Here is a 25,097-nt window from a genome sequence, read left to right as displayed (position 1 = left end):
CTTCTTTCTCCTGAGCATGTCTTTTGAACATAACTCAAAGAAAGAAAAAAAAAATTATTCGAGGCTGTGGTGCTCAATAAGGTAGTTTAAAAAAAAAACAAAACAAAGAGCCAGGGAAGAAATTATGTTATACCTCTCTTTTGAGAGAGGTATACTCTCTCTTTTATTTTATTTCCTCAACTTCTTTTTTAAGAAAATTAACTCAAGGGTTAATATCAGGAATCATTTTTCAAATTCAGCTTCCTTTAAAAATTAAATAAATAACAGCAAGCTGTAAGTCATATACCATCCAGTCCCCCCACTTAAAGTGTACAATTCAATGGTTTTGTGAGACCATCACAATTGAGATCACTTCTAAAAAACGTGGCTTCCAGGACCTCTCCTGGATCAGTGTAGGTTCGGTCCAGTTTCCCCACTGTCTCTGTTTCTGCCTGCGTTGCCATATGGTGAGAATTAAACCGAGAGTGAGGTTCAGACACTGTGTAAGACTTTGAATCATCAAAGCATGGATGATATGAGGCAGAACATTATGCTAATTATCGGGAACTTGTTCAGCCACAGAGCTTCAGATTTTAAACAGCTTCTCTATTGTTGAGTTAACCCCAGAATCTCCAGGCATTTTCATCAGTCCCGGCTTGTTCCAGCGGGACAGATCCTCCATTTGTGTTTCTGAGCCCTCCACATTTTTTCTGGCATTATGTGCACCTCAGTCTGCTCACAGGGCAGGCTGGCCAGTTTCCTGACGGGGCTTGTGTTCCAGGGCGGGGAAAGAATGCTTGGCTGAGCCCCTTGGGATGCGCCCTTTCCACCCTGCTGGTCTGCATCCCGCTGAGATCCCCGCTGGGACAGAGGATTCCGTTTGTCCAGCATCTGATGTCCCTGGCCGTCGTAGAGGCGGTAAGATCCATCCCTGGGTACCAGGTATGTGCAGTTCATCACTGATACACCCCTGCCATGCATGCACATCTCTGTTTAGGCGTGTTTGGAGCGTGTGTGTGTGTCTGAATGACTGCTGTGCATGGAGCCTCAGCCTGCTTTTTGTAAAGCTGGCAGCAGAGAGCTCCTAGAGTTTTAAAAGCGTTTGATAGCAGCTTCGGGCTTGCTGGAATGTGTTCGTTTCCCAGAATTTCCCTTCTGTGCTGTTGAGAGATCTGTCCAGTGTCCTAGTAAAGGCAGGCCTTTCTTTTCCTTTTCTTTCTTTTTGACTGAAGCACATTGGACTGGATGAGTCTATCCGTGGTGTTTTCTGGTGAAAAGACTTTTTTATAGGCCTAAACAAACCTCAGGCACCCAGTCTGTGTGCCTCAACTTCACAGTCATGGCAGGCGGTGGGGTTCCAGGCGGCCCAGTTCAAGGCAGTGTCTACTCTCGGGCCATTCCCCAGAGGGCACAGGCAGCCTTGCCCAGGCCACTGGACCGCTCTGTTTCTGTTACCCAGGTTGACCGCTGGCACTTCATGGAGACTAATAAACTCAGTATCCTCTAATCAGTCAGTTCAGTTCAGTCGCTCATTTGTGTCTGACTCTTTGCAACCCCATGGACCGCAGCACACCAGGCCTCCCTGTCCATCACCAACTCCTGGAATCTACCCACACTCATGCCCATTGAGTTGATGATGCCATCCAGCCATCTCATCCTCTGTCGTCCCCTTCTCCTCCTGCCTTCAATCTTTCCCAGCATCAGGGTCTTTTCCAGTGAGTCAGCTCTTCACATCAGGTGGCCACAGTATTGGAGCTTCAGCTTCAGCATCAGTCCTTCCAATGAACACCCAGGACTGATCTCCTTTAGGATGGACTGGTTGGACCTCCTTGCAGTCCAAGGGACTCTCAAGAGTCTTCGCCATCACCACAGTTCAAAAGCATCAATTCTTCGGTGCTCAGCTTTCTTTATAGTCCGACTCTCACATCCATACATGATGTGATATGACTCAGTAAAATGCGTTGCTCCTGTGTATCTCCATAGCGTTCTACTCAAGACATTTCTGCCTGACTCTGGTTGGTTCAGGGCCATCCTTCACTCTGGAGCAGGAGCTCCTTAAGGAAAAAGAGCCCCCAAGAGTATTGTTCCCTGCCTTAAGCCCCACCCCCACCCCCACCCCCCACCCTCCTCCCTAGCACATGATGGTCCCCTGTGCTGTGGTTATGGATCTTGGGATAATCAATTTAATTCCCAAGATGGGTGTCTTCAGAGTGTTTCTGATGGCGGTACACAGTGATGAGGGAGAGGAGACTGAGATTCCTGTGTTCTTTAGGTCTCCTTCCTCTAGCCCCGTGGGGAACTTTAATACTCCAAGTATTGCTCCAAAGAGGTGATCGGCTGTCTGAAAAAGAAGAGAGCACGAGACTCCCCATTCCCGCCCGTTTCTAGAATATTCTGCTCATCTTTGTGTTTTCTTTTTTAAGTTGGACGACCTCTCCCGGTCCCTTTGTGTCTTGAGACTGCTTGATTAATTCGCAGATTCTCCTTTTAGGACATCAATTTGCGAGTGAAGTGGCCCAATGATATTTATTACAGTGACCTCATGAAGCTTGGTGGAGTTTTGGTTAACTCAACACTTATGGGAGAAACATTCTATATACTTATTGGTAAGTTCTTAAAGCCCTTACCCCCAGAATTTTTAGATTAATAGTCCTCTTAATTAGTTCTATAATTCTATAATTTTTAGATTATAGAAATAAAATGGCTCACACATGGCTCCATTGAGGGGAGTGGATTATCATCTGGGATTTCTTTTTCTTTGAGCTTTGACTTACAGAACACAATATGTATGCAGAACAGGCCAGGTGGGTAGAAAGCCTTTCAGAGAGTTTAGCGTTTGTACCTCTGGCCGTGGAAACCACCACATGGGTATCTCATCAAACAGGCATTTTCTTACACCTCTCTACACTCCCGCTTCTTGTTGAATTAGACATGATGAAAATATCCACTTCGTTGCTTGGTAATAAGAAAAGAAAAGTTGATTTCAAGGATGGGTGTCCTTGCATTCTTAATCTGACCTTCCCAGGCCATGGAAAAGTTGCCTTCTTTTTGACCTTCAGAAGACACTCCAGGCTGGTCAGGGTGAGGTAAAGATTCCCCGTTTCACCTCAGCACATCCTCATTAGTCAAGGGGGTGGATTCAGAAGCAGTTCGAGAAGTTCCTAGGTGTCCCTGATCATCCAAGCATCACCTTCTCCCTAATGCCCAAAGGAACTGGAGTGGGGTTCAGAAATCAGCAGTGGACAGAAAACGTGTGATGGTGTGTGGGAAGTGCCAGCCAGAGAAGACACGGCGTGTGTTTCCAGCGCTGCTGCCAACTGGCAGTGTTATTCGAGGGAAGGTATTTCCTCCCCTCCAAGCTCCGTCTCCCATGTGTAAATGAGTAACTGGGTTGGATACAGAGGTTCTGAATAGGGACAAATGATGGCTTCAGGGAGCTGAGGAACTCTCTGACAGTGAGGGGGAAACGAAACTTTCTTCTGATAGAATCCATAGCTTTTATTGATGTCTCAAGGCTGTGGGAGGTGAGCAGCGGGCACAGAGGGCATCTTTGGGGAAAGATTCAAGAAGTCAGTATCAGTGGCGCCTGCTGGTCCTACACAGCCTAAGCTGACAGCAGTCCATGTGGCTCTTTTCCCAGGACCGTGCACTTTCTGGGTACACACGAGTTTTTTCAGTGCTGCAGACGCTTAGGTGAATGCCGTGTACCGGCACAGGTACTTCCGCTGTTGTGTCTGTTGCTGGTGAAAGCACAAACGAACGACTGCAAAGTCTTCCCTGCTTTGTAGTTGTTTGTTTTTTCCCAGGTGTCATTTACACTGGTTTGTATTTTAGTAGCCAGTATATTAAAAAAATAATAATAATAACCTTGGGCCAGCCAAGCCTTCCCTTCATACCGAAAACAGCTCAGAACATTTATCAAAAAGTACTGTTGTTATGAATGTTATTATTCTATCTAAGACAAGTATTTGGGAACTTTTCTTCTCAGAGGCCCTGGAAAGATGGTCGGCTCACTTGCCTAGTTCTTGCAGTATTTCACTTCTTATTGAAGCCCTCTTTGAGGCTGATTCAGGGCCCTGCTGAAAACTAAGTCTCAGCTTTTCTGAAGACCCCCCTCACCCCCAGCCGGCAGAGAACAGCGGTGTTAAGTAACAACAGAGATAAGCCGGTAACTCTCTCCTGAAGCCTTGGTTTAGGGGCCTGTGAAAGAGCCACTGAACGTGGGTTGGCCCTCTGCCAACAACGTAACCCTAGCACCAAAGACTTGCAAGGATAAAGCATTAAAAGATGTGTTTGGGGTTATGCCATGATCGAGGTTGGAAGTCTCTGAATCCAGAGTTTATTCCTTAAGACCTGAATAAAATTCTTTATTTTCAAGCATGTGTTCTGTTATTCAAGTAGAAAAAGAAACAAGAGATTTTATTTTATATCTGGTTCAGCACTGAGCTCCAATTCTTGGCTAGACCACAGGAGGTATCATTTAAGAAGCAACTCTGTTTTGTCCTGTTCATCCCTTTCTGCTTAATTGAATCCAATGTGACTTGCTTCTTTTTCTTTTCCAACTAATGTGTAATACATTTGGAATGGCTCTGGTTTGATGAGGATAGTAAGGGAAGGATAAAAAAGAAAGATGGACTCTGAGATATAAGTCCTTCTCTAATTGGCCAGAGACAAAAAAAAAAAACTCGAAATGAGGACAAGGAAGCAGCAAGTTGAGCGTAAAAGCTGTAACTTTATCCAGGCGGTCGAGAGAGACGTGTGATGTCTCAGTAGGTTGAGCTGCTCATCTTGTCCATCGTTTCTCTCCGTTCAGGCTGTGGATTTAATGTGACGAACAGCAACCCTACCATATGCATCAATGATCTCATCACAGAATACAATAAGGAACACGGGGCAGAGTTACAGCCCCTGAGAGCCGACTGTCTCATCGCCCGAACAGTGACCGTGCTGGAGAAGCTGATTGACGTGTTTCAGGACCAGGGGCCCAACGGTGTTCTTCCTCTCTACTATAAATACTGGGTACACAGGTCAGTGCTGGCTTGTCTGCATCCTCTTAAAATCCCTTTACTAAGGCAATAGTTTAACATCTTAAAGCGAGAAAATAAACACAGGTCTGGGTAATCCTCTTTGACTGATGGATAAACCTGGGGGATACCACCTTGAGTGAGCGTCACCAAGAATGGGGACGAACGGGCAATCCCGTGCCTCCAGGTGGGACGCGCTGGGAAAGACATTGCATCACTGAAGACTTTCCTGCTCCAGTGTGTGTTTAAACCGAATCTGATTGTGAGGCATCAGGCAAATCTTAAATTGGGGAACATTCTCGGTAACTATCATTTTCAAAGGGAGATCTCCCAGCCTCAGCCTTACCTGAGAACTTAGTTAGAAACACACTTTTTTTTTTTTTTTTCTGTGTTCAAATTCTATTTTTCTCCTTTACTGATTTCTGTTTCTTTAATTAAAAATTTTTTATTTGGAGGATAATTGCTTTGCAATGTTGTGCTGGTTCCTCCCGTACAACATTCATGTTGTATGCATACCTATGTATCCCACAGGTATACATATGTCCCCTCCCTCTTGAACCTCCCTCCCACCCCCGACCCTCTAGATTGTCACCGAGCACCATGTTGAGCTCCCTGTGTTATAGAGCAGTTTCCCACTAGGCTGTCTATTTTACATATGGTAATGAACATGCAGAAATGCAAATTCTTGACTCCTCCCCTGGGGCTGGGGCCCAGCACTCCTGTTTTAACAAGGGCTCCAGCAAGCTTTCAGGGATCTTAGTTTGAAAAGTACTGATGTTGACCAATAGTGGCCTCTACCTTTTAGCAATGTCAAGGTCTTAGAAACAAAGAGAAGGTAGGAGATTTTTGAGATTAAAGAAGACTCACGAGGCATGACAGCTGAATGCAATATGAGATTCATAATCAGATCCTGGAAGGGAGAGTACCCACAGAAGATATTAATGGGATGATGGGGACTTTTGCACAGGGACAGATAATCAATAATGTATCAAGATCACATTTCTTGAGAGTGATAATGATATTCTGGATTTAAGAAGATTATTCTTATACTTGCTGAAATATTTAAAGTGTCATGATGCCTACAACTTATTTTTAAATATCAGGAACCCCCCTCCACCCCCCATAAAAGAGTGTGCACACGCACACTGAGGAAAAACCGCAAATGTGGAAAGCGTTATCAGTTAGTGTAAGTGAAGAGGGCACATGAGGTTTGTTGTACCATGTTCCCCCTTTTCTGTCGGTCTGAAATTCTTCAAAATAAAAATGGGGGAGGTGCAGCTTCTATACATTTAAAACTGTTAAGGCTATAACTCAGTAGGTGCATTTGGAAAAATATTGAAAACAAGTCGAATTAGCATGCGTTTAACTTATAATCGATGCACCCCAACTCGATAAAAGTCTTCTTTTCAGAACAGCTAGAAAGAGGCCAATCTTATCTCAGCCAAAAAGCCTGGAGGGTTGCAGTGTTTCTTTAAAGTGCTAGAGAGTGAAGGAAGTGGCGCAAAAAAATCCTTCTGGATGTTCAGAATTAGGAGTGACAGTGTTTGCAAGAGAAGCAATTTCTAACTCTAACTATTGGACTTGGTTATATCTTGTAGTCACTGAGACAGTTCATGTGGGACCAGTGAAAGGCAGAGCTCAGGCCCAGATGCATTTTAACTGTATCCAGCCCAGCCTCCTCTCTCCCACCAGCCCCGAATCCTTTGCTATAACGGACTTAACTAATCATCTCAAGCCTCCGCTGCCTCTCACATGTCCCAGTGACCGAGGGCTGTTCTTCCTTTTCAGCGCTCAGCAAGTCCGCCTGGGAAGCGCTGAGGGACCAAAGGTGTGGATAGTTGGCCTGGATGATTCTGGGTTCCTTCTGGTCCACCAGGAAAACGGCGATGTGGTCACGGTGCATCCTGACGGCAACTCCTTCGACATGCTGAGAAACCTCATCGTCCCCAAACAGCAGTAGTCCCGGCTGGGGACTGACAGACAGACTGAAGGGCAGAACTGAGGCGGGAGGCTTCCCCTTGGATTTCTGTCGCCTTTCCTAGCCCGTGGAGCCAGAAAAACTAAATCAGAGTTGTTGACGATTTTTTTTTTCTCCAATTAACCTGTTCATTCTTAAATTTTGTTCTGGGTAGAGGGTCGATCGCTGAAAAGGTTTAGTTCAGGTAAAGACCTGCCATAGATGTGAGATTTGTTCTCCCCTCTTGAAATTGGATGTGTGTTAATTGGCAAAAAAAAAGTTTTTACATGGAAACAGCAATGGAATAATTCACGTTTTCCCAGTAGTAGAGATCTTTGTGCGTGCTCAGTCATGTCCGACTCTTTGCAACCCCATGGACTGTAGCTCACCAGGCTCCTCTGTCCGTGGGATTCTCCAGGCAAGGATACTGGAGTGGGTTGCCATGCCCTCCTCCAGGGGATCTTCCCGGCCCAGGTATTGCCTCTCTTGCATCTCCTGCAATGGCAGGTGGATTATTTGCCACTAGCCACCTGGGAAGCCCAGTGAAGATCTTTATCCCTAGACTATTAAAAAATTTTTTTAGAAAAGCTTTCAGGCCCTGGTCATTGGTGAGTTAGGAGTATGGTAACACTGTTTACAAGAATCCAGGGAGATGTTTTCCTATAGGAACATACACTCGTCCTTAGTCATCATTTTTTGTTTGTTTAGTGAAGAAAAGAGAAGGTAGATTTCTAAGCCTTATTCTCAGCCTGGTGGTTTGTGGTCCAATAGCAATGTCTACATGGCTACAGAGGCACCCCTAGCAGCTTTGGTTGTAATGACCTTGTAGAAGGAATCAGTTAATTACTTTGACATTAATTAATGAGCTTTCCTAAGTTTAAATTGATGGACTATTCTGCCGTGATGGGATCAAGTTCAAGATCCTTAAAGCATTGATTAGGTAATTGCTTGGATGTGAGGGTGGGTGATTTGGCTCCAACAGCTGGAGATGAAGTCTCCCTCTCATACCACACGCAAAGGAGGATTTGGAGCTTTAAACCAGCTTCGGGCTTGCTTTGAAATATAGAGCATTCCTGCAGGACTGTGTAGACGTACACAGTATAGACGTACATGGCATTTTATTGCTAAGTCACAGTTTTTTGCCCCCTTTTCACATTGCCAAAAAAAGTTATTGCTATTGCATACTGTCAGTTAAGAGCGTGTGTGTGTGTGTGTGTGTGTGTGTGTGAAGTCTTAAAAGAAGATGTTCAAAATCTGATGCCCTATGAATCTCTATGAAAGAACAAAAGAAAGGAAGCCTTTTGATATGCATTTGCTCTTTCCAGATGTATTCCATGCTTTTTCCATGTAACTCTTATCTCCACTGAACTTGAGACTCATAACACATTACTTTTCAGCCCAAAGAGGCCACTTTTTGTCTGCTTTTCTCTCTTCCTGCCAATCCCAACTGAAATTAGTGAAAAGAAAAGTTGATGAGGCTCTCAGCTCTGAACAGAATTCCTTTATTGTGCCCTAGCACTGTCTTTCTCCAGCTTTAACCGGTCAGGCTAACTCCAGAAAGTTGCGGTTTTCGGTATAAAAATCTGTCTACCTTTAGCCAGGCACAGGCAACCCCGTAGAAGGAAAAAAATAACATGTTTAGTCAAGTACACTAACCCAATATGTATGTTTTGGAAATGTAACTTGAAAATATTTCAGAAGTCATATTTTACAAATAAGGCTTCAACTAGAATTATTTTTCTTAACAAAACACTCTTTCCTAAATGCCCAAGTCTAAATAAAAGTTTGAAGTCCACAGCACCCCAAATTTACCAAATGGACTCACCCTGGAGAGGGCATCTGCAAAATATCATTAAGAAGAAAGTTCTCAGGCTAATGTTGCAAGTTTGACTTCTCAAACTCTGTAATATAAGGCACGCCATCTCTCAGAGCTGCCATCGTTAACTTTTCGCATTTCTTTGGGGGGTTATTTAATGAAAAACATGCTATGATTTGTTTTAAGCTGAAGTCCTACTCTAGACAGTCTGCTTTAGGGAAAAAATAATGTTATCATTTAATTTCCTTTTGGTAAATTAAAACTAATGAAGTGTGGCCACGTCACAGCAGATGGAGATGCTCTGGGCGTATCGCTTTGCCCCTGTGCTTTCAAGACTGTTCTTATTTCTTACTTGTGCCGACACCCAGTTGTCTTGAGGGAGGCAAAATAGACTTGGAGCAGATGCTGCATTTTGCATAAACCTGACTTTGCCTCAGATGAACCAAAGACTTTTGAAATTCTGCTTCCTATAGAACAGCTGAATAAAGGCATTTTGCTTACAGCTGCTAGCATCGGGAAAACTTGCTTCTGCACTTGTCAATTTGGGTGCAGTTTATGCACCAAGCGATCTAGGATCTCGAGCTTTAAAGTCTTAACGAGAACTTCACGTTTTCCTCTTAATCTTTAAAACACAGCACCTAAACTCAGGATTGGCATGTGCTTTGGGATATTTGAATTGTGCCCTAGCGTAGAGGCTGCACATTGAGCATCTACCGTGTTACATGAAAGGCAGGAAGGATGGCAACCCCTCGGGGCTGGTAGCAAATTTCAGAGGAACTCTAAAATAGGACCCAGCAAGAGCTGGGCTTTCCGTGCCCCTCCCCTGCCCCCGCAACACTCCTTGGCACTGGTCATCCTGGCAGCATGTACAGTGCTAGGGCACAGTCGGAAGGATCTGTGTCCCCCAGGGGCTCTCTGCTACAGCACAGCAGACTGCCCGGTGTGGGAGCAAGTGGTCCAAGGAGGGGTGGGTCCACAGGCCCAGGCCTGGGGCACCATGCACCTCCAACCCTACCCCCACCCCCACCACCCACACACACGGGGAGGACTACGTGGGCACCCCTCACCCTTGAGTCTGGGAACCAGGAGAGAAGCCAGCCTCAGCCAGCCGTTTCAGATCCATAAAGGAGACATTTTAGGCTTACGTTCTGTAGGTCTGTTTGGTCTTAATGGGCAAAGAATGGAGAAATTGGTATTCCTAACTACTATGCATATTTGAAATAAAGTGTTAAACCTCTGCATTTTTAGTTTTTCAAAGACTCATCTCTGAAACATAATCATTTTAAACCAATGCCTATAAAAAGCAAGTCTACCAAAATAAACTTTGAAACCTTCTCTGTAGTTTGGGCTTATTTTTTATTTTTACCATGTTTCATTCGTCAAAATAAGCAATCCCTTTCAGTTACAATATTTTTTTATTCATATTTAAACATTTTAAAAAATAAATAGTTTTACATCAGAAGGAATAGGTATATGTAAGTATTAAGAAGCTGGTTGCTTTTTAAAAATGTAGTTGTGAAAAATGTGTTATGTATCATACAAAAGACAAGTCATATTACTCCAAAGAATGAAAGTCAGCAAATCCAAAAAGTTCAAAAAAATTAAACTAAAGTGAGAAATACATTTAATAATGTAAATTTTTTAGTTTAAAAATTTTAACAAGTTTAATATAAGAACATGTTCTGTTCTTGTCCAACTGTTCTTCCTCTTTTGTGAGAACTACTTGACTTTTGTCTCCACAGTTCTTCCCCAAGATTTCAATCTAATTTTCATACTTAAGTTTAGGAATAGCTTGAATAATGCATCTTTGATAACTCAAGGGCTACAGTTCACTAAAATTTCCACAGTAATTTTATGGAATTTATTTGAAATTTTTCTTTTATCTGTAGCAGCCCCCACAGTCTACCTAACCATCTTGAAAGTGTTAGTTGCTCAGTCATGTCCACCTCTTTGTGACCCCATGAACTGTAGCCAGCCAGGCTCCTCTGCCCATGGAATTCTCCAGGCAAGAATACTGGAGTGGGTGGCCATTCCTTTCTCCAGGGAATCAAACCCAGGTCTCCTGCGTTATAGGAAGGTTCTTTACTGTCTGAGCCATCATAAACTACAGTCGACTTTATACAGGATTCATTGATGGAGTAAACCTCTCCCATCCTTAGGATCCAAGGGAGGAAAACATGGCCATTGGACTTAATATGATCAAAGGGGTGGGGGTGAGGGAGCAGAAAATACAGGCTTTTACAGATTTCCTCAGAGCAGCACTTCACACCCTGTTCACTTCTCTACAAAGGTATGAATGGAATGGCTTTTCTAGAAAGGGCTTCCAAAAACATAAAGGAATTCCTTTCCCTTGGAGGCCCAGTGGAAGGAGGGCCAAACCAGTCTTGAACTGGGCTTATTTTTGAAATCCATTTCATCTGGCATTTTTTTGTCAACATGTTAGGAACCACTACATTTTTCTTCTTCTGTGAAAGACATGTGTATTTATTAACACGCTTTCTCTTCCAGAGCCTCACAGAAGTTGAGAAACAACATCCCCAAGCTAAAAGATGCAGACTAAAAGATGGAAGTAACAATGTCAGGTTGCCGTAGTAACTGCCCTGCTAACTTTGCACAGAGCTGCTGTCCGCCTGGAAGCCAGCTTGCATGAGATCTTCCTTCATGTTCTAGGTTATGAAAACTGCATTGTTTAGGCAAGGAAGTTTTTCCTAGTACAAGTACACATACCCTCATCATTAAGCCTATTTATGTTAAGGTTTATAAATCTGTAACAGTTTTCTTTGCAAACAGTAACATCTGGTCTTAAATTGCTCCAGAAGTCCTCACAGTTGTATTTATTTTATACAGCCCCCAATGATTAATAACAAGATAAGACACAAACGTATTTTATGGTACTTTATTGAAAAATGTCAAGTGAATCTCCTGCTCATCAAACCTGCACCTTCCAGGAATCATGGGTTTAATTATGGGTCTTGACAGCATAAAAACATTACCCCAGGCTTATTTTCTGTGTGTCTGCACTCGGAGCAAGCTGCTCATGAGGTGTGGCTAAGCGCAGTGTAGAGGTGTACGCACTGGATTCTTATGACCTCGCCTCTTCACTGCAAAACACATGTTCCTAAATTTGCAAAGTGTACCCTAAGGCAACTGACCCATCCCAGGGAAGCAGGCAGGGCCTCAGAGTGGCACTGGCTGGGCAGCAGGTCCTTTCACATTTTGAGAACAGTACATGTAGGTGCACGCAGATTCAACGAACAGTGAGCTGGAGACATTGGTGAACAAACTTTCCATGCTGAAAGGTGGACATACTTTCCTAAAAGTAAACCATCTTTGAAAAAGCAGCAAAATGAGGGAGTGTTTACAGTGAGGAGCAGATTGAAAAAGTGTGGTTCAATGCATTGATCCACTTCGGAGCCATGACAGGATTTTTAAACAGTGAAATCTTGAAGCAAAAGTATAAAAATAAAAATTAGTGGGAGTTTATTTTAAAAACACTGCTGGTGCTTTATAAAAGGATTCCTGTTTACCTGTTACACACATGACATGTTCACATGGAGTTTTCTTACTCTGTAGAAAATGCTGAAGACGTGTACGTCATTTTCGTTACATCCCTTTAGCATGTTTTCTTCCGCAAGGCGCAGTCCATTGACAAGTTTCCATATTGCACATGCAATTTAACTAACTTTATTAGCACTACTTGTAGCAAACACGAGCCTAGGGAATTACAGGTCTGTGTGGGCCAGAGGGACTTTGTCATCAGACTTGACAGGGGTAGCCAATCCACTGGGCACGGAAATCATCCACCTGTCACTCTCATAAAATATTTGGCTATATATATATATTTGCATTTAATGCCTATTCAATATATTCTGAAGGTGCTATTCTCAAGAGTTCACGGGGTTGGGAGGGAATAAAAACTTTGTGAATGCACTTGAGACACACACCCACATTCACCCCCTTGGTCTCGGCTTGTCGATGTTTATATTCAAGGGTTAAATTAAAACAAAAACGTTTCATGAGACTCATGAATGACTTGAAAACTGCGGAGTTGTCGTCCATTCAGGGAACTTAAATCATCACATTCTGCCGTTGACTTAAAAACCTAAAAAGGGCAATGAATACAGGAGGCTTCTCGGGCTGGCCCATCTATCTGACCATCTTCGGGGTGACCTTCGCAAAATGGAGGGTGTCTGGAGATATTACAACTGCTACCCGCCCCCCACCCCTGCTAAGTCACTTCAGTCGTGTCCGACTCTGTGCGACCCCAGAGACGGAAGCCCACCAGGCTCCGCCGTCCCTGGGATTCTCCAGGCAAGAACACTGGAGTGGGTTGCCATTTCCTTCTCCAATGCATGAAAGTGAAAAGGGAAAGTGAAGTCGTTCAGTCTTGTCCGACTCCTAGCGACCCCATGGACTGCAGCCTACCAGGCTCGGCAGTCCATGGGATTTTCCAGGCAAGAGTACTGGAGTGGGCTGCCATTGCCTTTTCCACGCCCCCCTCCGCCCCCCCGCCAAAAGCGGGTCTGTTACTGAGCATCGAGGGCGCGCAGGCCTGATTTCAAGGCGAGAAAACCAAGTCCCCCCCAAGGACGGAGTAGTTGGGGCCACCCCTGGGCGGTCGCCTTTTAAGAAAACCCGGCTCTTGGAGAACAAAACGTCGGGCGGTCAGGGTGTCCCCGACTTCGCCGCTTCTGTCCTCTACACGGGCGTTTATGGCATCTACGGTTTAAAAAAAAAATCTAGAAGTCGGCGGCGGCGTTCTAGTAAAATAGTCGTCTCTGTATAAATTAATTTAAACCGTGCATACACAGCTCGGCCCCGTGGACTCGGTGAGGCGGGGAGCCCAGGAGGCCGGCCTATGGCTTCTCCGCGCGGGCGGCCGGGCGGGTCACCTGCCGTTGGTGATGATGACCGAGGCGCCCAGGTAGTGTGGCCGCGGCGCGCCCGGCGGCGGGGCGGCGGCGGGGCCGGCGGGGCCGGGGGCCCGGGCTCGCAGCGCGCCGCCCGCCGCCTCGGGGGCGCCGGGGCCGCAGGCCAGGCCGGGGGCGCCGGGCGCCGCGCCCCCCAGCGGCCCGCGCCGCGCCAGCACGCGGTGGTAGTTGAGCAGCACCAGCGGCAGCTGCGCGGGCGCGCCCGGGGGCGCGGGGGCCGGCGGCGCGCAGCACTCGGGGGGCGCGCGGCTCAGCGCCAGCCGCGCCCCGTCCCGGGCGGCCTGCCGGGCGGCCTTGGCCGGGCCCGGCGGCGGCTCCTCGCGGTAGTGGCCGCAGCTCGGGAAGCTCGGCGGCGGCGGCGGCGGCGGCGCGGTGTCCTCGCCGAACCTGCGCGCGGCGGCGGGCGCTGCGGGGACAGGCGACACGTTAGACGCCCGCGCGGGGGAGGAGGGGGCCCGCCCCAAGCGACACCCCCCCCGGGGGGCCTGGGGCCGCCACCCGCCCGGAGCCGCCCGCACCCCGCCAAGTCCAATCGCAAGATGCAAGTGGCCTGTTCTAGGAGCCGCAGGAAGCAGTGAAGAGAAACAGGTGGACTTAATGTTAGCAAGAGCCTTGATTTAATGCCACAGAGCCGGAAGATTAGTTCAGTGTGTGAGCAGTATAAAAAGCAGATAAGGCGGTCTTCGTTTCTGCCTTCCAAACGCGGGGCAGACGCTAGGACCACCTCTCACCGCACTGGCCACCCGGGGCTGGTGGCCACCATGCTGGACAGCATTGGTCTACAGGCTTCTTTCCCCCGGCCCTACTCTTAGGTGGCCCCAGTTGGCCACGATTTTTTTTTTTTGCTTTTCCCTCAGTGGGGAGGGTGGAGTGGTGATCACCCTGCTCCCTTTAGTGCTGTCCTAATGAATGTCATAACCAGCATCACCAATTAGATGGTCTGGAATCAGTTAGCTCCCCTCCCCACTTTTAAACCTTCAGACATCCTTTGTCTTCCTTTAATATCAAAAAGACTAGGAAATCGATTACAAATTGCCCCCAGTTAGCACCTTTGGTCCAGTTTTTACCAAGTATCTGGCAAATGAAGTGGTTATTAACCTCTTTCACTTCCAAAATAGCAATGAAAAAAAAAATCAAATATTGTTTTATCTCATTGGTCAACACCCCCACACAAAGAAAAGTAATTCTTTCAAGTCCCGTCTCCAGTGGGTAATAACCAGCTGTTAGGACAATCCCTTTGCTTTTTCTTTCCCCGGGCTGTGCCAAGGAAATCCCTGCTGTGGTTATTTGGGGGACCCGGTGCACTGATGGTTATTAGGAATGCAAAGCTCAGGCCTGCCCTGCCCTGGTTGCTGGCATATTGTTTTCTGAACTGGTTACTTTTAAAAAACACGTCCTGGTAATCTCTGAGAATGTCACCAGCCCTCTTCTTCTGTATCTCAAAGGCTTGTGAAGACTGGGGTGCAGCACAGGGCAAGAAGTTTGCTCAGCAGCTGTAGGAGCAGCAGAGCCCAACCTGCCTCCAAAGAGCGAAGAAGAGGAGGGGACACCAGGCAGGTCACTCTTCGGGGGGCTTGTATCGTCTCCCCAGCCTTCAGTGGTCCTGTGGGACTCGTGCACAAACCTGGTCTACAGTCTCTACAGTCTCAGGTCTGAGTGGCAGCTAACCCTCCACCCCCTCCTCTTACCCTCTGCCTGGGGTTGTCACGGGAAGGAAGCAGGGGCCTGTCTGCACCTGGGGGCAGCTGGTGAAACCTCCACAGAGGACCTCTGCTTGGCTGCTCGCTGGATGGCCAATCCTGTCTGCCTGCCAAGCCCTGTGGTAGGTATGATCCACGTGGCTCATGCTCCCATCTTACAGATGAAGAAACTGAGTCCTGGAGGACCTGTGCAGTTTGCCTTAGGGTGGGCATCGGCATTTCTGTCCAAGCCCGTGATTTTCCACCACTGCTTCCCACGCTTTGAAAACTGGCATGAGAAGAAAACCAATAGTGTCTCGTGCTCATTTTGGGGTGGAGTAGAAAGTAATCATAAAATAAATACACTTGGGGGTTCTTGGGATACATGTGCTGTGCTAAACTGCTCAGTCATGTCCGACTTTCTGCGGCCCCATGGACCATAGCCTGCCCGGCTCCTCTGTCCATGGGATTTCCCCGGAGCAAGAATACTGGAGTGGATTGCCATTTCCTTCTCCAGGGGAATCTTCCCAGCCCAGGGATCGAACCTGCATCTTTTGTGTCTCCTGCACTGGCAGGTAGATTTTTTTTAACCACTAACACCACCTGGGAAACCATATAGGAAAATCATGTTGCCTCCCTTTTAGGGAGCAAAGGGGGTCCGGGACTTTTAGGGAGGGTGGCCCAACACCCCATCTCCACCGTCCCTGGTGCCCACGAGGCACACGGGCATGGTTGCAGCCTCGGGAAGTGCTCGCAGTGAGGGCGGGAAGGCACGGCCACTCCCGCTCAGAGGCAGAAGGAAAGGCGTGTTTGCCCAGAGCCTGGGCATTCTTTCTTCGTCTGCCACCCACCGCCACTGCCGTCCACTGTCCTGCCCGCACCCCTCGTGTAAACAGGACCCACCTTCATAGTTTGGCATCAGGCTGTGCCGAGCAGGGTTCACCGGCGGCTCGGAAAGGCTCTTAGCCGGAGACGGGCTGCCCGGCACTAGGGGGCTGGCGTAGTGCCACTGGCACTCGCCGCCGGCTGGCAGGGTGCTCAGCAGGAAGCGCGCCACCTCGCACGGGGGTCCCTGGGGCTGCCCGAACTTGGCCGGCAGCACAGGCTTCTTGCTGCTGAAGACGTGAGAGTCCAGAGGGAAGGGTCCGTAGTGGTAGGAGAAGGGCAGGCCGTAGGATGGGGCGTACAGAAGGTCGCTGCCTTCTGAATGGAGCTGCTGTTCTGGGGGAGCCGGGCCGTGGGCAGGGGGGCTGGCCCTCCAGCTTCCGAGCTGGCCGCACTCCAGTTTGTCCATTTGGAACGAGCCGTACTGCTGCCAAGCAAAGAAGACAGATGAAGGGCCTGCCGGGGGCGGGCGGCCATCGGCAAGCTGCCTGCTCACCCCACGGTGCCGTGTCCCAGGGCCACTGGCGCGCTCCCACCCGGGACAGGCGGCTGGCCGACAGCCCTCCGGGGAACCCCCTACTACCCCCGCCCCGCGTGGAAAGAGATCGCCTCACCCCCAAGTGACAACACAAGCCACTTGCACCTTCGGAGAGCTTGCAAAAGACTTTTAAAAAAAAAGAGATGGAAGTGTTTCCATTCCAGACAAAAACGCTCTGGAAACACGGGGCCCCAGAGTCCTGAGCACCGACTACACGGACTCGGATCAGCCTCCCTGAGGGAGTCTTCTGTCTCCGAGATCTGACTCACTCACCTGGCCGTCAGCTTAGCCTGTCTCCCCCAGGCTGACTCTCTACCCTGGGGGCAGGATGGCCAGAGGAACTTTGCCTCCCCCAGAGAAACTCCCAGGCAGGGAGACCCCTGAATGCGGCCGGGGCCTCACGCTTCATTCAGGTGCCCCGAGCCCCGGCGGGTGGCGGCTGTTACCTGTGTGGGGTAAGGGTTTGCTCTCAGCTTCGTCTTCATCTTCGTGTTTTTGGGCTTAGCTAACTTCCTAGTTTCTTGTGAGGTAGGCAAGGCGGTCCTCCAGGAGTCCTGGGACTTGGACGTGGACACCTGGTCCAGGGACAGCTGCAATTCCTTGTACTCGATATCCCTGAGGAGCCAGACAGGACAGGTCATGTCCATGGGCCACGAGGGGGGACGCCCTCCCAGGCCCGTTCCTGGGGCGAGTTCATTTGAGAAGCTCCTTCGTGTCACTGCACTAAGCGGATGTGCTGGGCTTTGAGGGGTGGCCCCCCTCCCCCCGTTGTAAAAAGCCACCTGCGGCCTCGGGCTTGGAGACCCCAGGAGATGCTGAGCGAGCCCGGTGTTCCGTGGCAGGAAGACGGGAAGCATGGAATAGCTCTCTCCCACCTAACGGGGCCCCCAGGCACGTTTCCTGGGGACACCATGCACCACGAGGCAGAATGTCAGGGCAACAAGGAAAAGGCAGAAACCGCTGGTGATCAACTGAGTGTCTGTGGCCCGGCTGCTTCCCTATTTAGCACCAGGGAGGCTAAACAGGGGTCCCTTGAGGGTCCTGGAGCCTGGCTTCCAGCCTCGTCCACTTCCACATTTGGGACCCATTTCTGCCCTGAAGAGCCAGCTGGGCACCGGCACACTCATGGGAGGGGAAGTTGCCCCAAGGACCAGCCCCAGCCCATGCAAGTTGGCTCAGGAACAATCATTGCGGGACCAAAATGCTTTCTTCCCTACAGTTCTGCTAAAATCACTCTGCCTCAAACAAACAAACAAACAAAAAAGCAAACACCCACCTCCCAACACTCCCCTCGCCCAAACCCCAAGCAACCTGACAATCATTCTGTGAAAGAACAGAGAGCCCCAAACCTCACTGCATTAGACAGAAAGACACGAGAGGACTTCGTGCAGGGTGTGTCTGGGGGAACTGCAAGGACATGGAGCTCAAGGTCAGAGCTGGGTACAAAGAGATATAGCACGTAACAGCATGGCGGGCAGGGAGTAATATTTGGTTCCAGGTAGACTTGTGTCCTGTGGCTTCTAACGGTCTTAACTGCCACTGAACTTAACTTCTGAGGACTTAAAGGCAGTAAATATTCATTATCATTTACGACAGGCTGTATAGGCAGACATGGAAAAAGTGGGAGGAGCGAGAAGGATGGCCCGAATGTTAGTGGGCCCAGAGAATGTTTTCTTTGTATCCTCAGTCTGGGACGTGCACCCTCTTTCTGTCGTGTTCAAGATGGGGTGGCATCGCCCGCTCGCCCTCTGCCACCCACATCCCTGCACCCGGGGCCGCTGTGCCCAGGGCAGGAGCACGTTCCCACTGCTGCCCTCGATGCTGACACAGAAATTGTTCAGAACCTCCCAGACAACCAGATTGTCCAATAGAACAGAACAGGAGACAAATGAACAGTTCCAGTAAGAGACAGGGAGTGAGAGATGGAGCGCATGGGACCGATCGGATGCAGGATGGGGTGGCGGGGGGGAGGGCGGTGGGACGGAGAGAGCAAGGAGAGAAACAAATACGTCTGACTTACGTGAGGACATAATTGACACTCACGATGCAGTGCGGCCGGGAGGAGCGGCTGTTGTGCACGACGGTGGCGTAGCTCTGCACCCACACCCAGCCGCCCAGCTTGGACAGCAGCCGGTAGTACTTGGTGGTGACCTGGCCCTTCAGCAGCACTGCAAGCACAAGGGGACAGGAGTCCCGCGGGGCGGTTAGCCGGGCCCACCCGGCAGACGCTGCCCCCGCGGACGACCCCGAGCTCCGGGTCTGGACCTTTCTGGGGCCGAGGACACCTTTGAGAACTTGACAAAGGGTGTGCGCTTTCTCCAAAGGAGGATGCATGCGCGTGTGCGTGCACTCACACACACGCACATGCACACACGCAGGGTTATCGCTTCCAATTTTATGGGGCCCACGGAGCAGCCTCTCCCCTCCCGTGTGAAGAGCTCTAATTTAACTGCTTTCACCGGGAGAAGAATCAGTCCCCAGACAACACTGTCACCTGGCACAGGGATAAAACTGGTTTTGCTTTTTAGTTTCCAAAATGCCATAATTATGCTAAAATCCCTGGAACTCTTAATAGGTATAAGGAATGGGGAGTGATGTAGTTATTTAAACACAGCAGTAAGTTAAGTGCGTTCAAGAAAGTGATCTTTGCTGCTCCCCAGAACTTGTGTGTGTGCACAGGGTGTGCTCTGTCTGTTAGTCTACTGCCATTTATACTTTCCAGTATTCCTGCCTGGGAAATCCCATAGACAGGGGAGCCTGTCGGGCTACAGTCCACAGGGCTGCAGAGAGTGGGACGCCACTGAGCAAGCACGCACATTAACCCTAGTTCTCCCTCGGCCCATGAATTTCCCATGTTGCTCAGGTAGGAGAGACCCCTACACGGCTATGAAGTTGCTGAAAACTGGGCCTGTGGACCCATCTTCTCTGCAAGGCTGGACTCTGGACTGCTGGAGAACCACTTCTCAAGCCTCCAGGGACTCCTACACTGCACTGGTTCTCCTCAGGGCCTTCAGGGGTGCAGGGAGGCGGGGCTGTGGGGTCAGGGGGGAGGGGAATCAGTGAGGTTCCTGTGACAAAGACTCAAGGGCCCAGAGATCCCTTGTAGTCCTGCTTAGATTTCAGGAGAAAAGGGAGGGAGAGGTAACTCTCTGATAACAGGAAGGAGGATAAATAAATTGTGGAGACCAAGCAGCCATTAGAATGATGACTGAGGGAACTTCCCTGGTGGTTCAGTGGTTTATACTCTGCCTTCCAATGCAGTGGATTATGGGTTCGATCCCTGGTCGGGGAACTAAGACCCTACATGCCCTGGGGCAACTAAGCCCGTGTACCACAACGGGAGACCCAAAGACACAGCCAAATGATGATGGATAAGAATTCATCATGTGATGGGGAATATGTATGACATAATGTTAAATAAAGAAAAGGCAAGACTCAGAACTGCATAGAGTATAATTCTAATTATGAAAAAATATGTGCACACACTCACACACAGCTAACTGTATGATCCTGAACAAGTTACTAACTCCCTAAGTTACCCTGGTTGTAACAGGAGAAGGCAATGGCACCCCACTCCAGTACTCTTGCCTGGAAAATCCTATGGATGGAGGAGCTGGTGGGCTGCAGTCCATGGGGTCGCGAAAAGTCAGACACAACTGAACAACTTCACTTTCATGCATTGGAGAAGGAAATGGCAACCCACTCCAGTGTTCCCGCCTGGAGAATCCCAGGGATGGGGGAGCCTGGTGGGCTGCCGTCTATGGGGTTGCACAGAGTTGGACACGACTGAAGTGACTTAGCAGCAGCAGCAACAGAAAGACAGTCACAGTTCCTACCCCATTGAGTGCTGTGAGGGTTAGAGCATCTACATGAAGATTTAGAACCATGGCAGATGTGCGTGAAGGGCTCTGTACATACCAGCTCGCACTTATCAGACTGACACAATTACAGGCAATTTTCATTTTCTCTTCCTGATTCTGTAAATTTCCAACAAGCAGGGGGTGTTGTTTTAAAAACAGAAGGAAAACTTATTTTTCATGTAGGCAAACAGTCTGTGTGGGAGTGGGAAGTGAAAATACAAGGTCTATGAGTATCCCCACTCCTTAGGGATGAAGCCAGGGACAACGAGTAACCACTGTCTGGCCCAGAAGCCGAGGCTGAGCTCTGAAATAGCACAGAGATCAACTCTTTCCCTCCCGGGCTTAATGTCTGCACCTCAGTGGGCTCACTGGGCAGGAACAAGATCCCACGCTGAAGAGTATAGCCCAAGGCAGTAGGTAAGAAGAGAGTCTTTCCAGCGCTTCTTTCTGAGGATCTCTTTTTTATATTTTTATTTTGGGGCTGTGCACAGGGAATCTTAGTTCCCAGATCAGGGACCGAACCTATGCCCCCTGCAGTGGAAGTGTGGAGTTTTAGCCACTGGACTTCCAGGGAAGTCCAAAGGGTTACTATTTGAAGAACAAAATACAAGGTTTCTAGTTCCAGCTCATTTTCGCAGGCACTGCCTCATTTATCCCCCTACACCCATGGCAGGTGGGCATCACCAGGAAACCAGGGCTAACACAGCTTGAGAGCATGGCTGGGGCCCAAGCCAGGTGCTCTGACTCTCGTTTCTCCAGGCCTGCTGAGGCAGGATGGGGCAGTGGGCCTTTCAAAGGTTCTGGAAAGCTACTTACAGGGATGGGTGTGAGCCAACGCACAGGGGAAACTCAGTTCACAATTTGCTCATGGCCCCCCAAAGAGAGGCCACAGGGTCAAACTGAGGGCCTGTCTGTGGATTTCCTGAGGTGTCGTTCTTTCTTCAACTGAAACACTCGTTAATCTCTTTGGCTTTGAAATCTATTCCTTGCAGTATCTATAAAGGCCCTGGGACTATGACAGTACACTTTTCCTTTTTCTTATCTTATACTTTAGGCTTCCCCTTAATCCTTACAATATTCCTAAAAATCTCCTCATAATCACCTTAAGCTAGATACAATGAATATTAGAATATTTATCCCAACTATTTTAGATTAGGATTCAAACAGCAGAATTTGCAGTTATTTTATTAGCTCTGACCCTTCCTGATTCTGCTAAGATTAAACTTAGGTACAGAGACCAAACAAACATAGGTACATGTTAAAAAAAAATAAAAAAAATTTTTTTTCTTCTCTGTGACTCATGCTGATAATCAACATATTGATATAAGTTGAAATCCTAGATACTTAATTACAACGTTCTTGGTTGGAGCTCCTCATCCAATCTGTTGAACTGAATCAGCCATCTGCCAGTTTCCCAGGTGAGGGCTATGGCGTAAGGCCCTGCTAACTGTGGTGGTCTGTGGGGGTCGGGGGGAGATGTCCCCGAAGCCTTCAGCTGCCCCTCCGTCTGGGCTGCAGTGTCTCCCACATCAGGGGACCCATGTCCAGATGAAAGCCAATGGTCACGGTTTTCCGAGGCCACTTAGGAATAGAACTTTCGGTTCCACAGATGCACTATCCAGAAAGACAGATAGCCTTCCTGGTTCCTCCAGAATTCCTCCTGCTTCCAGAATTTTCCCTGGAGGCAGAGCCAGGTCAATGAGCTGGCCTCTGGAAGGAAAGTAAACTTTGGCCACAAGCATAAGTTCCATTTCTGTTTTGAATTTTAAGAGCTAAAAGGGTGCCGATGACACCTGTGGGCTTCCCTGGTGGCTCAGCTGGTAAAGAACCTGCCTGAAATGCAGGAGGCCCCAGTTCAGTTTCTGGGTTGGGAAGATCTGCTGGAGAAGGGAACAGCTACCCACTCCGGTATTCTGGCCTGGAGAATTCCACGTACAGAGGAGCCACGGGGTCGAGAAGACTCAGACACGACTGAGTGGGACTTTCACTTCACTTCACCACCTGTCATGGGTTGAATAGCACCCCCTTAAAAGATATATTCTATATTCTAAATTCAAGAACCTGTGAATGTGACTCATACCTGGGAAAAGCGTCTTTGTAGATGTAAATAAGGATCTTAAGGATGTTATCATTCTGGATTAGGGAGGGCAGTAAATTTAATAACGTGTCCCTGTAGGAGACAGAAAGGAGAAGACACAGACCCACAGAGGGACACGAAGGCAGAGAATGGAGTAGGAGGCCACAAGCCAGGGATGCCAGCAGCCACCAAAACCTGGAGGAGGCAAGAAGGCTCAGACCCCAGAAGCTCCAGAGGAAAGCCGGCCCTGCCGACGCCGTGATGCAGGACTTCTGGCCCCAAGGACTGTGAGACAAGACGTTTCTGTTACTTCATGCCGCTTGGTTTTGGTGTTTGGTTATGGCCGCAATGCGGTAGACTCGGTTTTGATCCCTGGGTGGGGAGATCCCTTGGAGAAAGAAATGGCAATCCACCCCGGTATCCTTGCCTGTGAAATCCCGTGGACAGAGGAGCCTGGCGGGCCCCAGTCCATGGGGTCACAAAGAGTTGGACACGACTGAGTGACTACCACTTTCACTTTTTACGGCTGCCACAGAAGACTAAACCACCCCCGTGGGGAAGATGTAAGTGCGGTCCCCGTGTTCCTCCGGACTCTCATCTCAGTCTCTGCTGCCAATGGGGCCCCAGGGAGACTGCAGTTGGCAAGACTGAAGACAAGCCACGTGGTCCTTAGGGGAGCGGGTCTCAGTGTGCCTACATGCCCCCCAGCCCTGGTAACACCCCACTGCTCTACACCTGCTGCTGGAGGCAGTCTGGTTCGTAAGAAGATCTGGAAAGTTCAGGGGGCGGGGGGCGGGCGGCGGGAAGAACTTCCAGAAGGCCACACTGTGCAACATCTGCACAGTGAGACAGCACAGAGGACAGGTTCCGCAGACCCATCGGGTCACACCTATAAACACCCGAAACTGCTCCCGGGGAGCAGGGCGGCGTGTAGACGGCACTGTGCTTTCTAGATTACTTCCGGTTCCCTGGCTCATGGCTCCCAGTTAAGGCATGGGCTCCCCACACCTTCGTCAGCAAGGCAGAGCTGCTTCAACCTCCAGACTCTGCTTGGAGGGCAACATATGGAAGGGATCTGTGTGTGAGTTAAGCTCCCTCGTCCGTTTCAGTCCACAGGCCAGAGAAGCCAGCAGCAGAAGCCAATCTCCCTGGAACGTCAATCTAAAGTCCTCACTGGAAATTGGAGAACTCCTTTAAAGTGTATCTTTTTTAAAAAACCAGTTTTATTTATGTGTTTTTTGGCCGCGCTGGATCTTTGTGGCAGTGCGGGCTTTTCTCTACGTGTGGCTACTCTCCGGTGGTGGCGTGCAGGCTTCTCACTGCAGTGGGTTCTCTTGTTGCAGAGCATGGGCTCTAGAGCTCGAAGGCTTCAGCAGTTATGGCTTGCAAGCTCCAGAGGATAGGCGCAGAAGTTGTGGCACGAAGGCTTCATTGCTTCACAGCAATTAAGGGATCTTCCCAGATCGGGGATCGAACCTGTGTCTCCTGCACTGGCGGATGGGATTCTTTACCACTGGGCCACCAGGGAAGCCCGCAAGTGTATCTTCTATCTGAAGACCAGCTGACATCCCATGGACACGTGTCCACAGACACGCTTTGTTGGTGGCATAGAGTTGCTGTTACCATCAGAACACCCTTGGACAGGTCATGTGTTCTCCAGTTGACCATAAGCTCCACCACTCTCTTGCCCTGAGCCCGTTCATACATTCATGTTACATGCCTGGTCCCGTAAGCATTTGAGTCTATGACTCTTGTGTGTCATTTAGAGTGTGTTCTCCATGGGTCTACACCAGTTGCCTTATCTCAGTTCAGTTGCTCAGTCGTGTCCAACCCATTGCGACCCCATGGACTGCAGTATGCCAGGCTTCCCTCTGCATCACCAACCCCCTGCAGCTTGCTCAAACTCATGTCCATCAAGTCAGTGATGCTATCCAACCATCTCATCCTCTGTCATCCCCTTCTCCTCCTGCCTTCAATCTTTCCCAGCATCAGGGTCTTTTCCAATGAGTCAGTTCTTTGCACCAGCTGGCCAAAATATTGGAGTTTCAGCTTCCAATGAATATTCAGGACTGATTCCCTTTAGTATTGACTAGTTGGATCTCCCTGCAGTCCAAGGGACTCTCAAGAGTCTTCTCCAACACCACAGTTCAAAAGCATCAGTTCTTTGGCACTCAGCTTTCCTTATAGTCCAACGGTCACATCCACACATGACTACTGGAAAAACCATAGCCTTGACTAGATGGACCTTTGTTGGTAAAATAATGTCTCTGCTTTTTAATATGCTATCTAGGTTGGTCATAGCTTTTCTTCCAAGGAGCAAGCATATTTTAATTTCATGGCTGCAGTCACCA

The 25,097-nt window shown here is 48.8% G+C and overlaps 2 protein-coding genes across 6 annotated transcripts in view; one reads left to right on the top strand and one right to left on the bottom strand.

The window, feature by feature from the left end:
• Positions 1-7,100, top strand: part of HLCS (holocarboxylase synthetase) — a 215,374-nt gene extending 208,274 nt beyond the window's left edge. For all 4 annotated transcript variants that reach the window (XM_025293769.3, XM_025293775.3, XM_025293760.3 and 1 more), the window contains exons 8-11: positions 761-921; positions 2,471-2,585; positions 4,793-5,006; positions 6,792-7,100. In XM_025293769.3, the coding sequence (XP_025149554.3) occupies positions 761-921; positions 2,471-2,585; positions 4,793-5,006; positions 6,792-6,963 (662 nt within the window). In that variant the 3' untranslated portion in view covers positions 6,964-7,100. The remainder of the gene's footprint in view (positions 1-760; positions 922-2,470; positions 2,586-4,792; positions 5,007-6,791) is intronic.
• Positions 7,101-13,161: 6,061 nt separating this feature from the next.
• SIM2 (SIM bHLH transcription factor 2) overlaps positions 13,162-25,097 on the bottom strand; it is a 51,519-nt gene continuing 39,583 nt past the window's right edge. Inside the window, exons 8-11 of one of the 2 annotated variants that reach the window (XM_025293721.3) lie at positions 18,830-18,977; positions 17,256-17,424; positions 16,290-16,698; positions 13,162-14,113 (exon numbers count right to left, since the gene is read on the bottom strand). In XM_025293721.3, the coding sequence (XP_025149506.3) occupies positions 13,665-14,113; positions 16,290-16,698; positions 17,256-17,424; positions 18,830-18,977 (1,175 nt within the window). In that variant the 3' untranslated portion in view covers positions 13,162-13,664. Of the gene's footprint in view, positions 14,114-14,984; positions 16,699-17,255; positions 17,425-18,829; positions 18,978-25,097 lie in introns of those variants that run through there. The other variant, XM_025293724.3, reaches the window with a different exon arrangement.

The sequence above is a fragment of the Bubalus bubalis genome, chromosome 1 (genome assembly GCF_019923935.1).
Source record: "Bubalus bubalis isolate 160015118507 breed Murrah chromosome 1, NDDB_SH_1, whole genome shotgun sequence".
In the NCBI taxonomy this organism is placed as follows: Eukaryota; Metazoa; Chordata; class Mammalia; order Artiodactyla; family Bovidae; genus Bubalus; species Bubalus bubalis.
The sequence above is the reverse complement of the archived record's forward strand: the minus strand, read 5'-3'. Positions and strand labels throughout refer to the sequence as shown.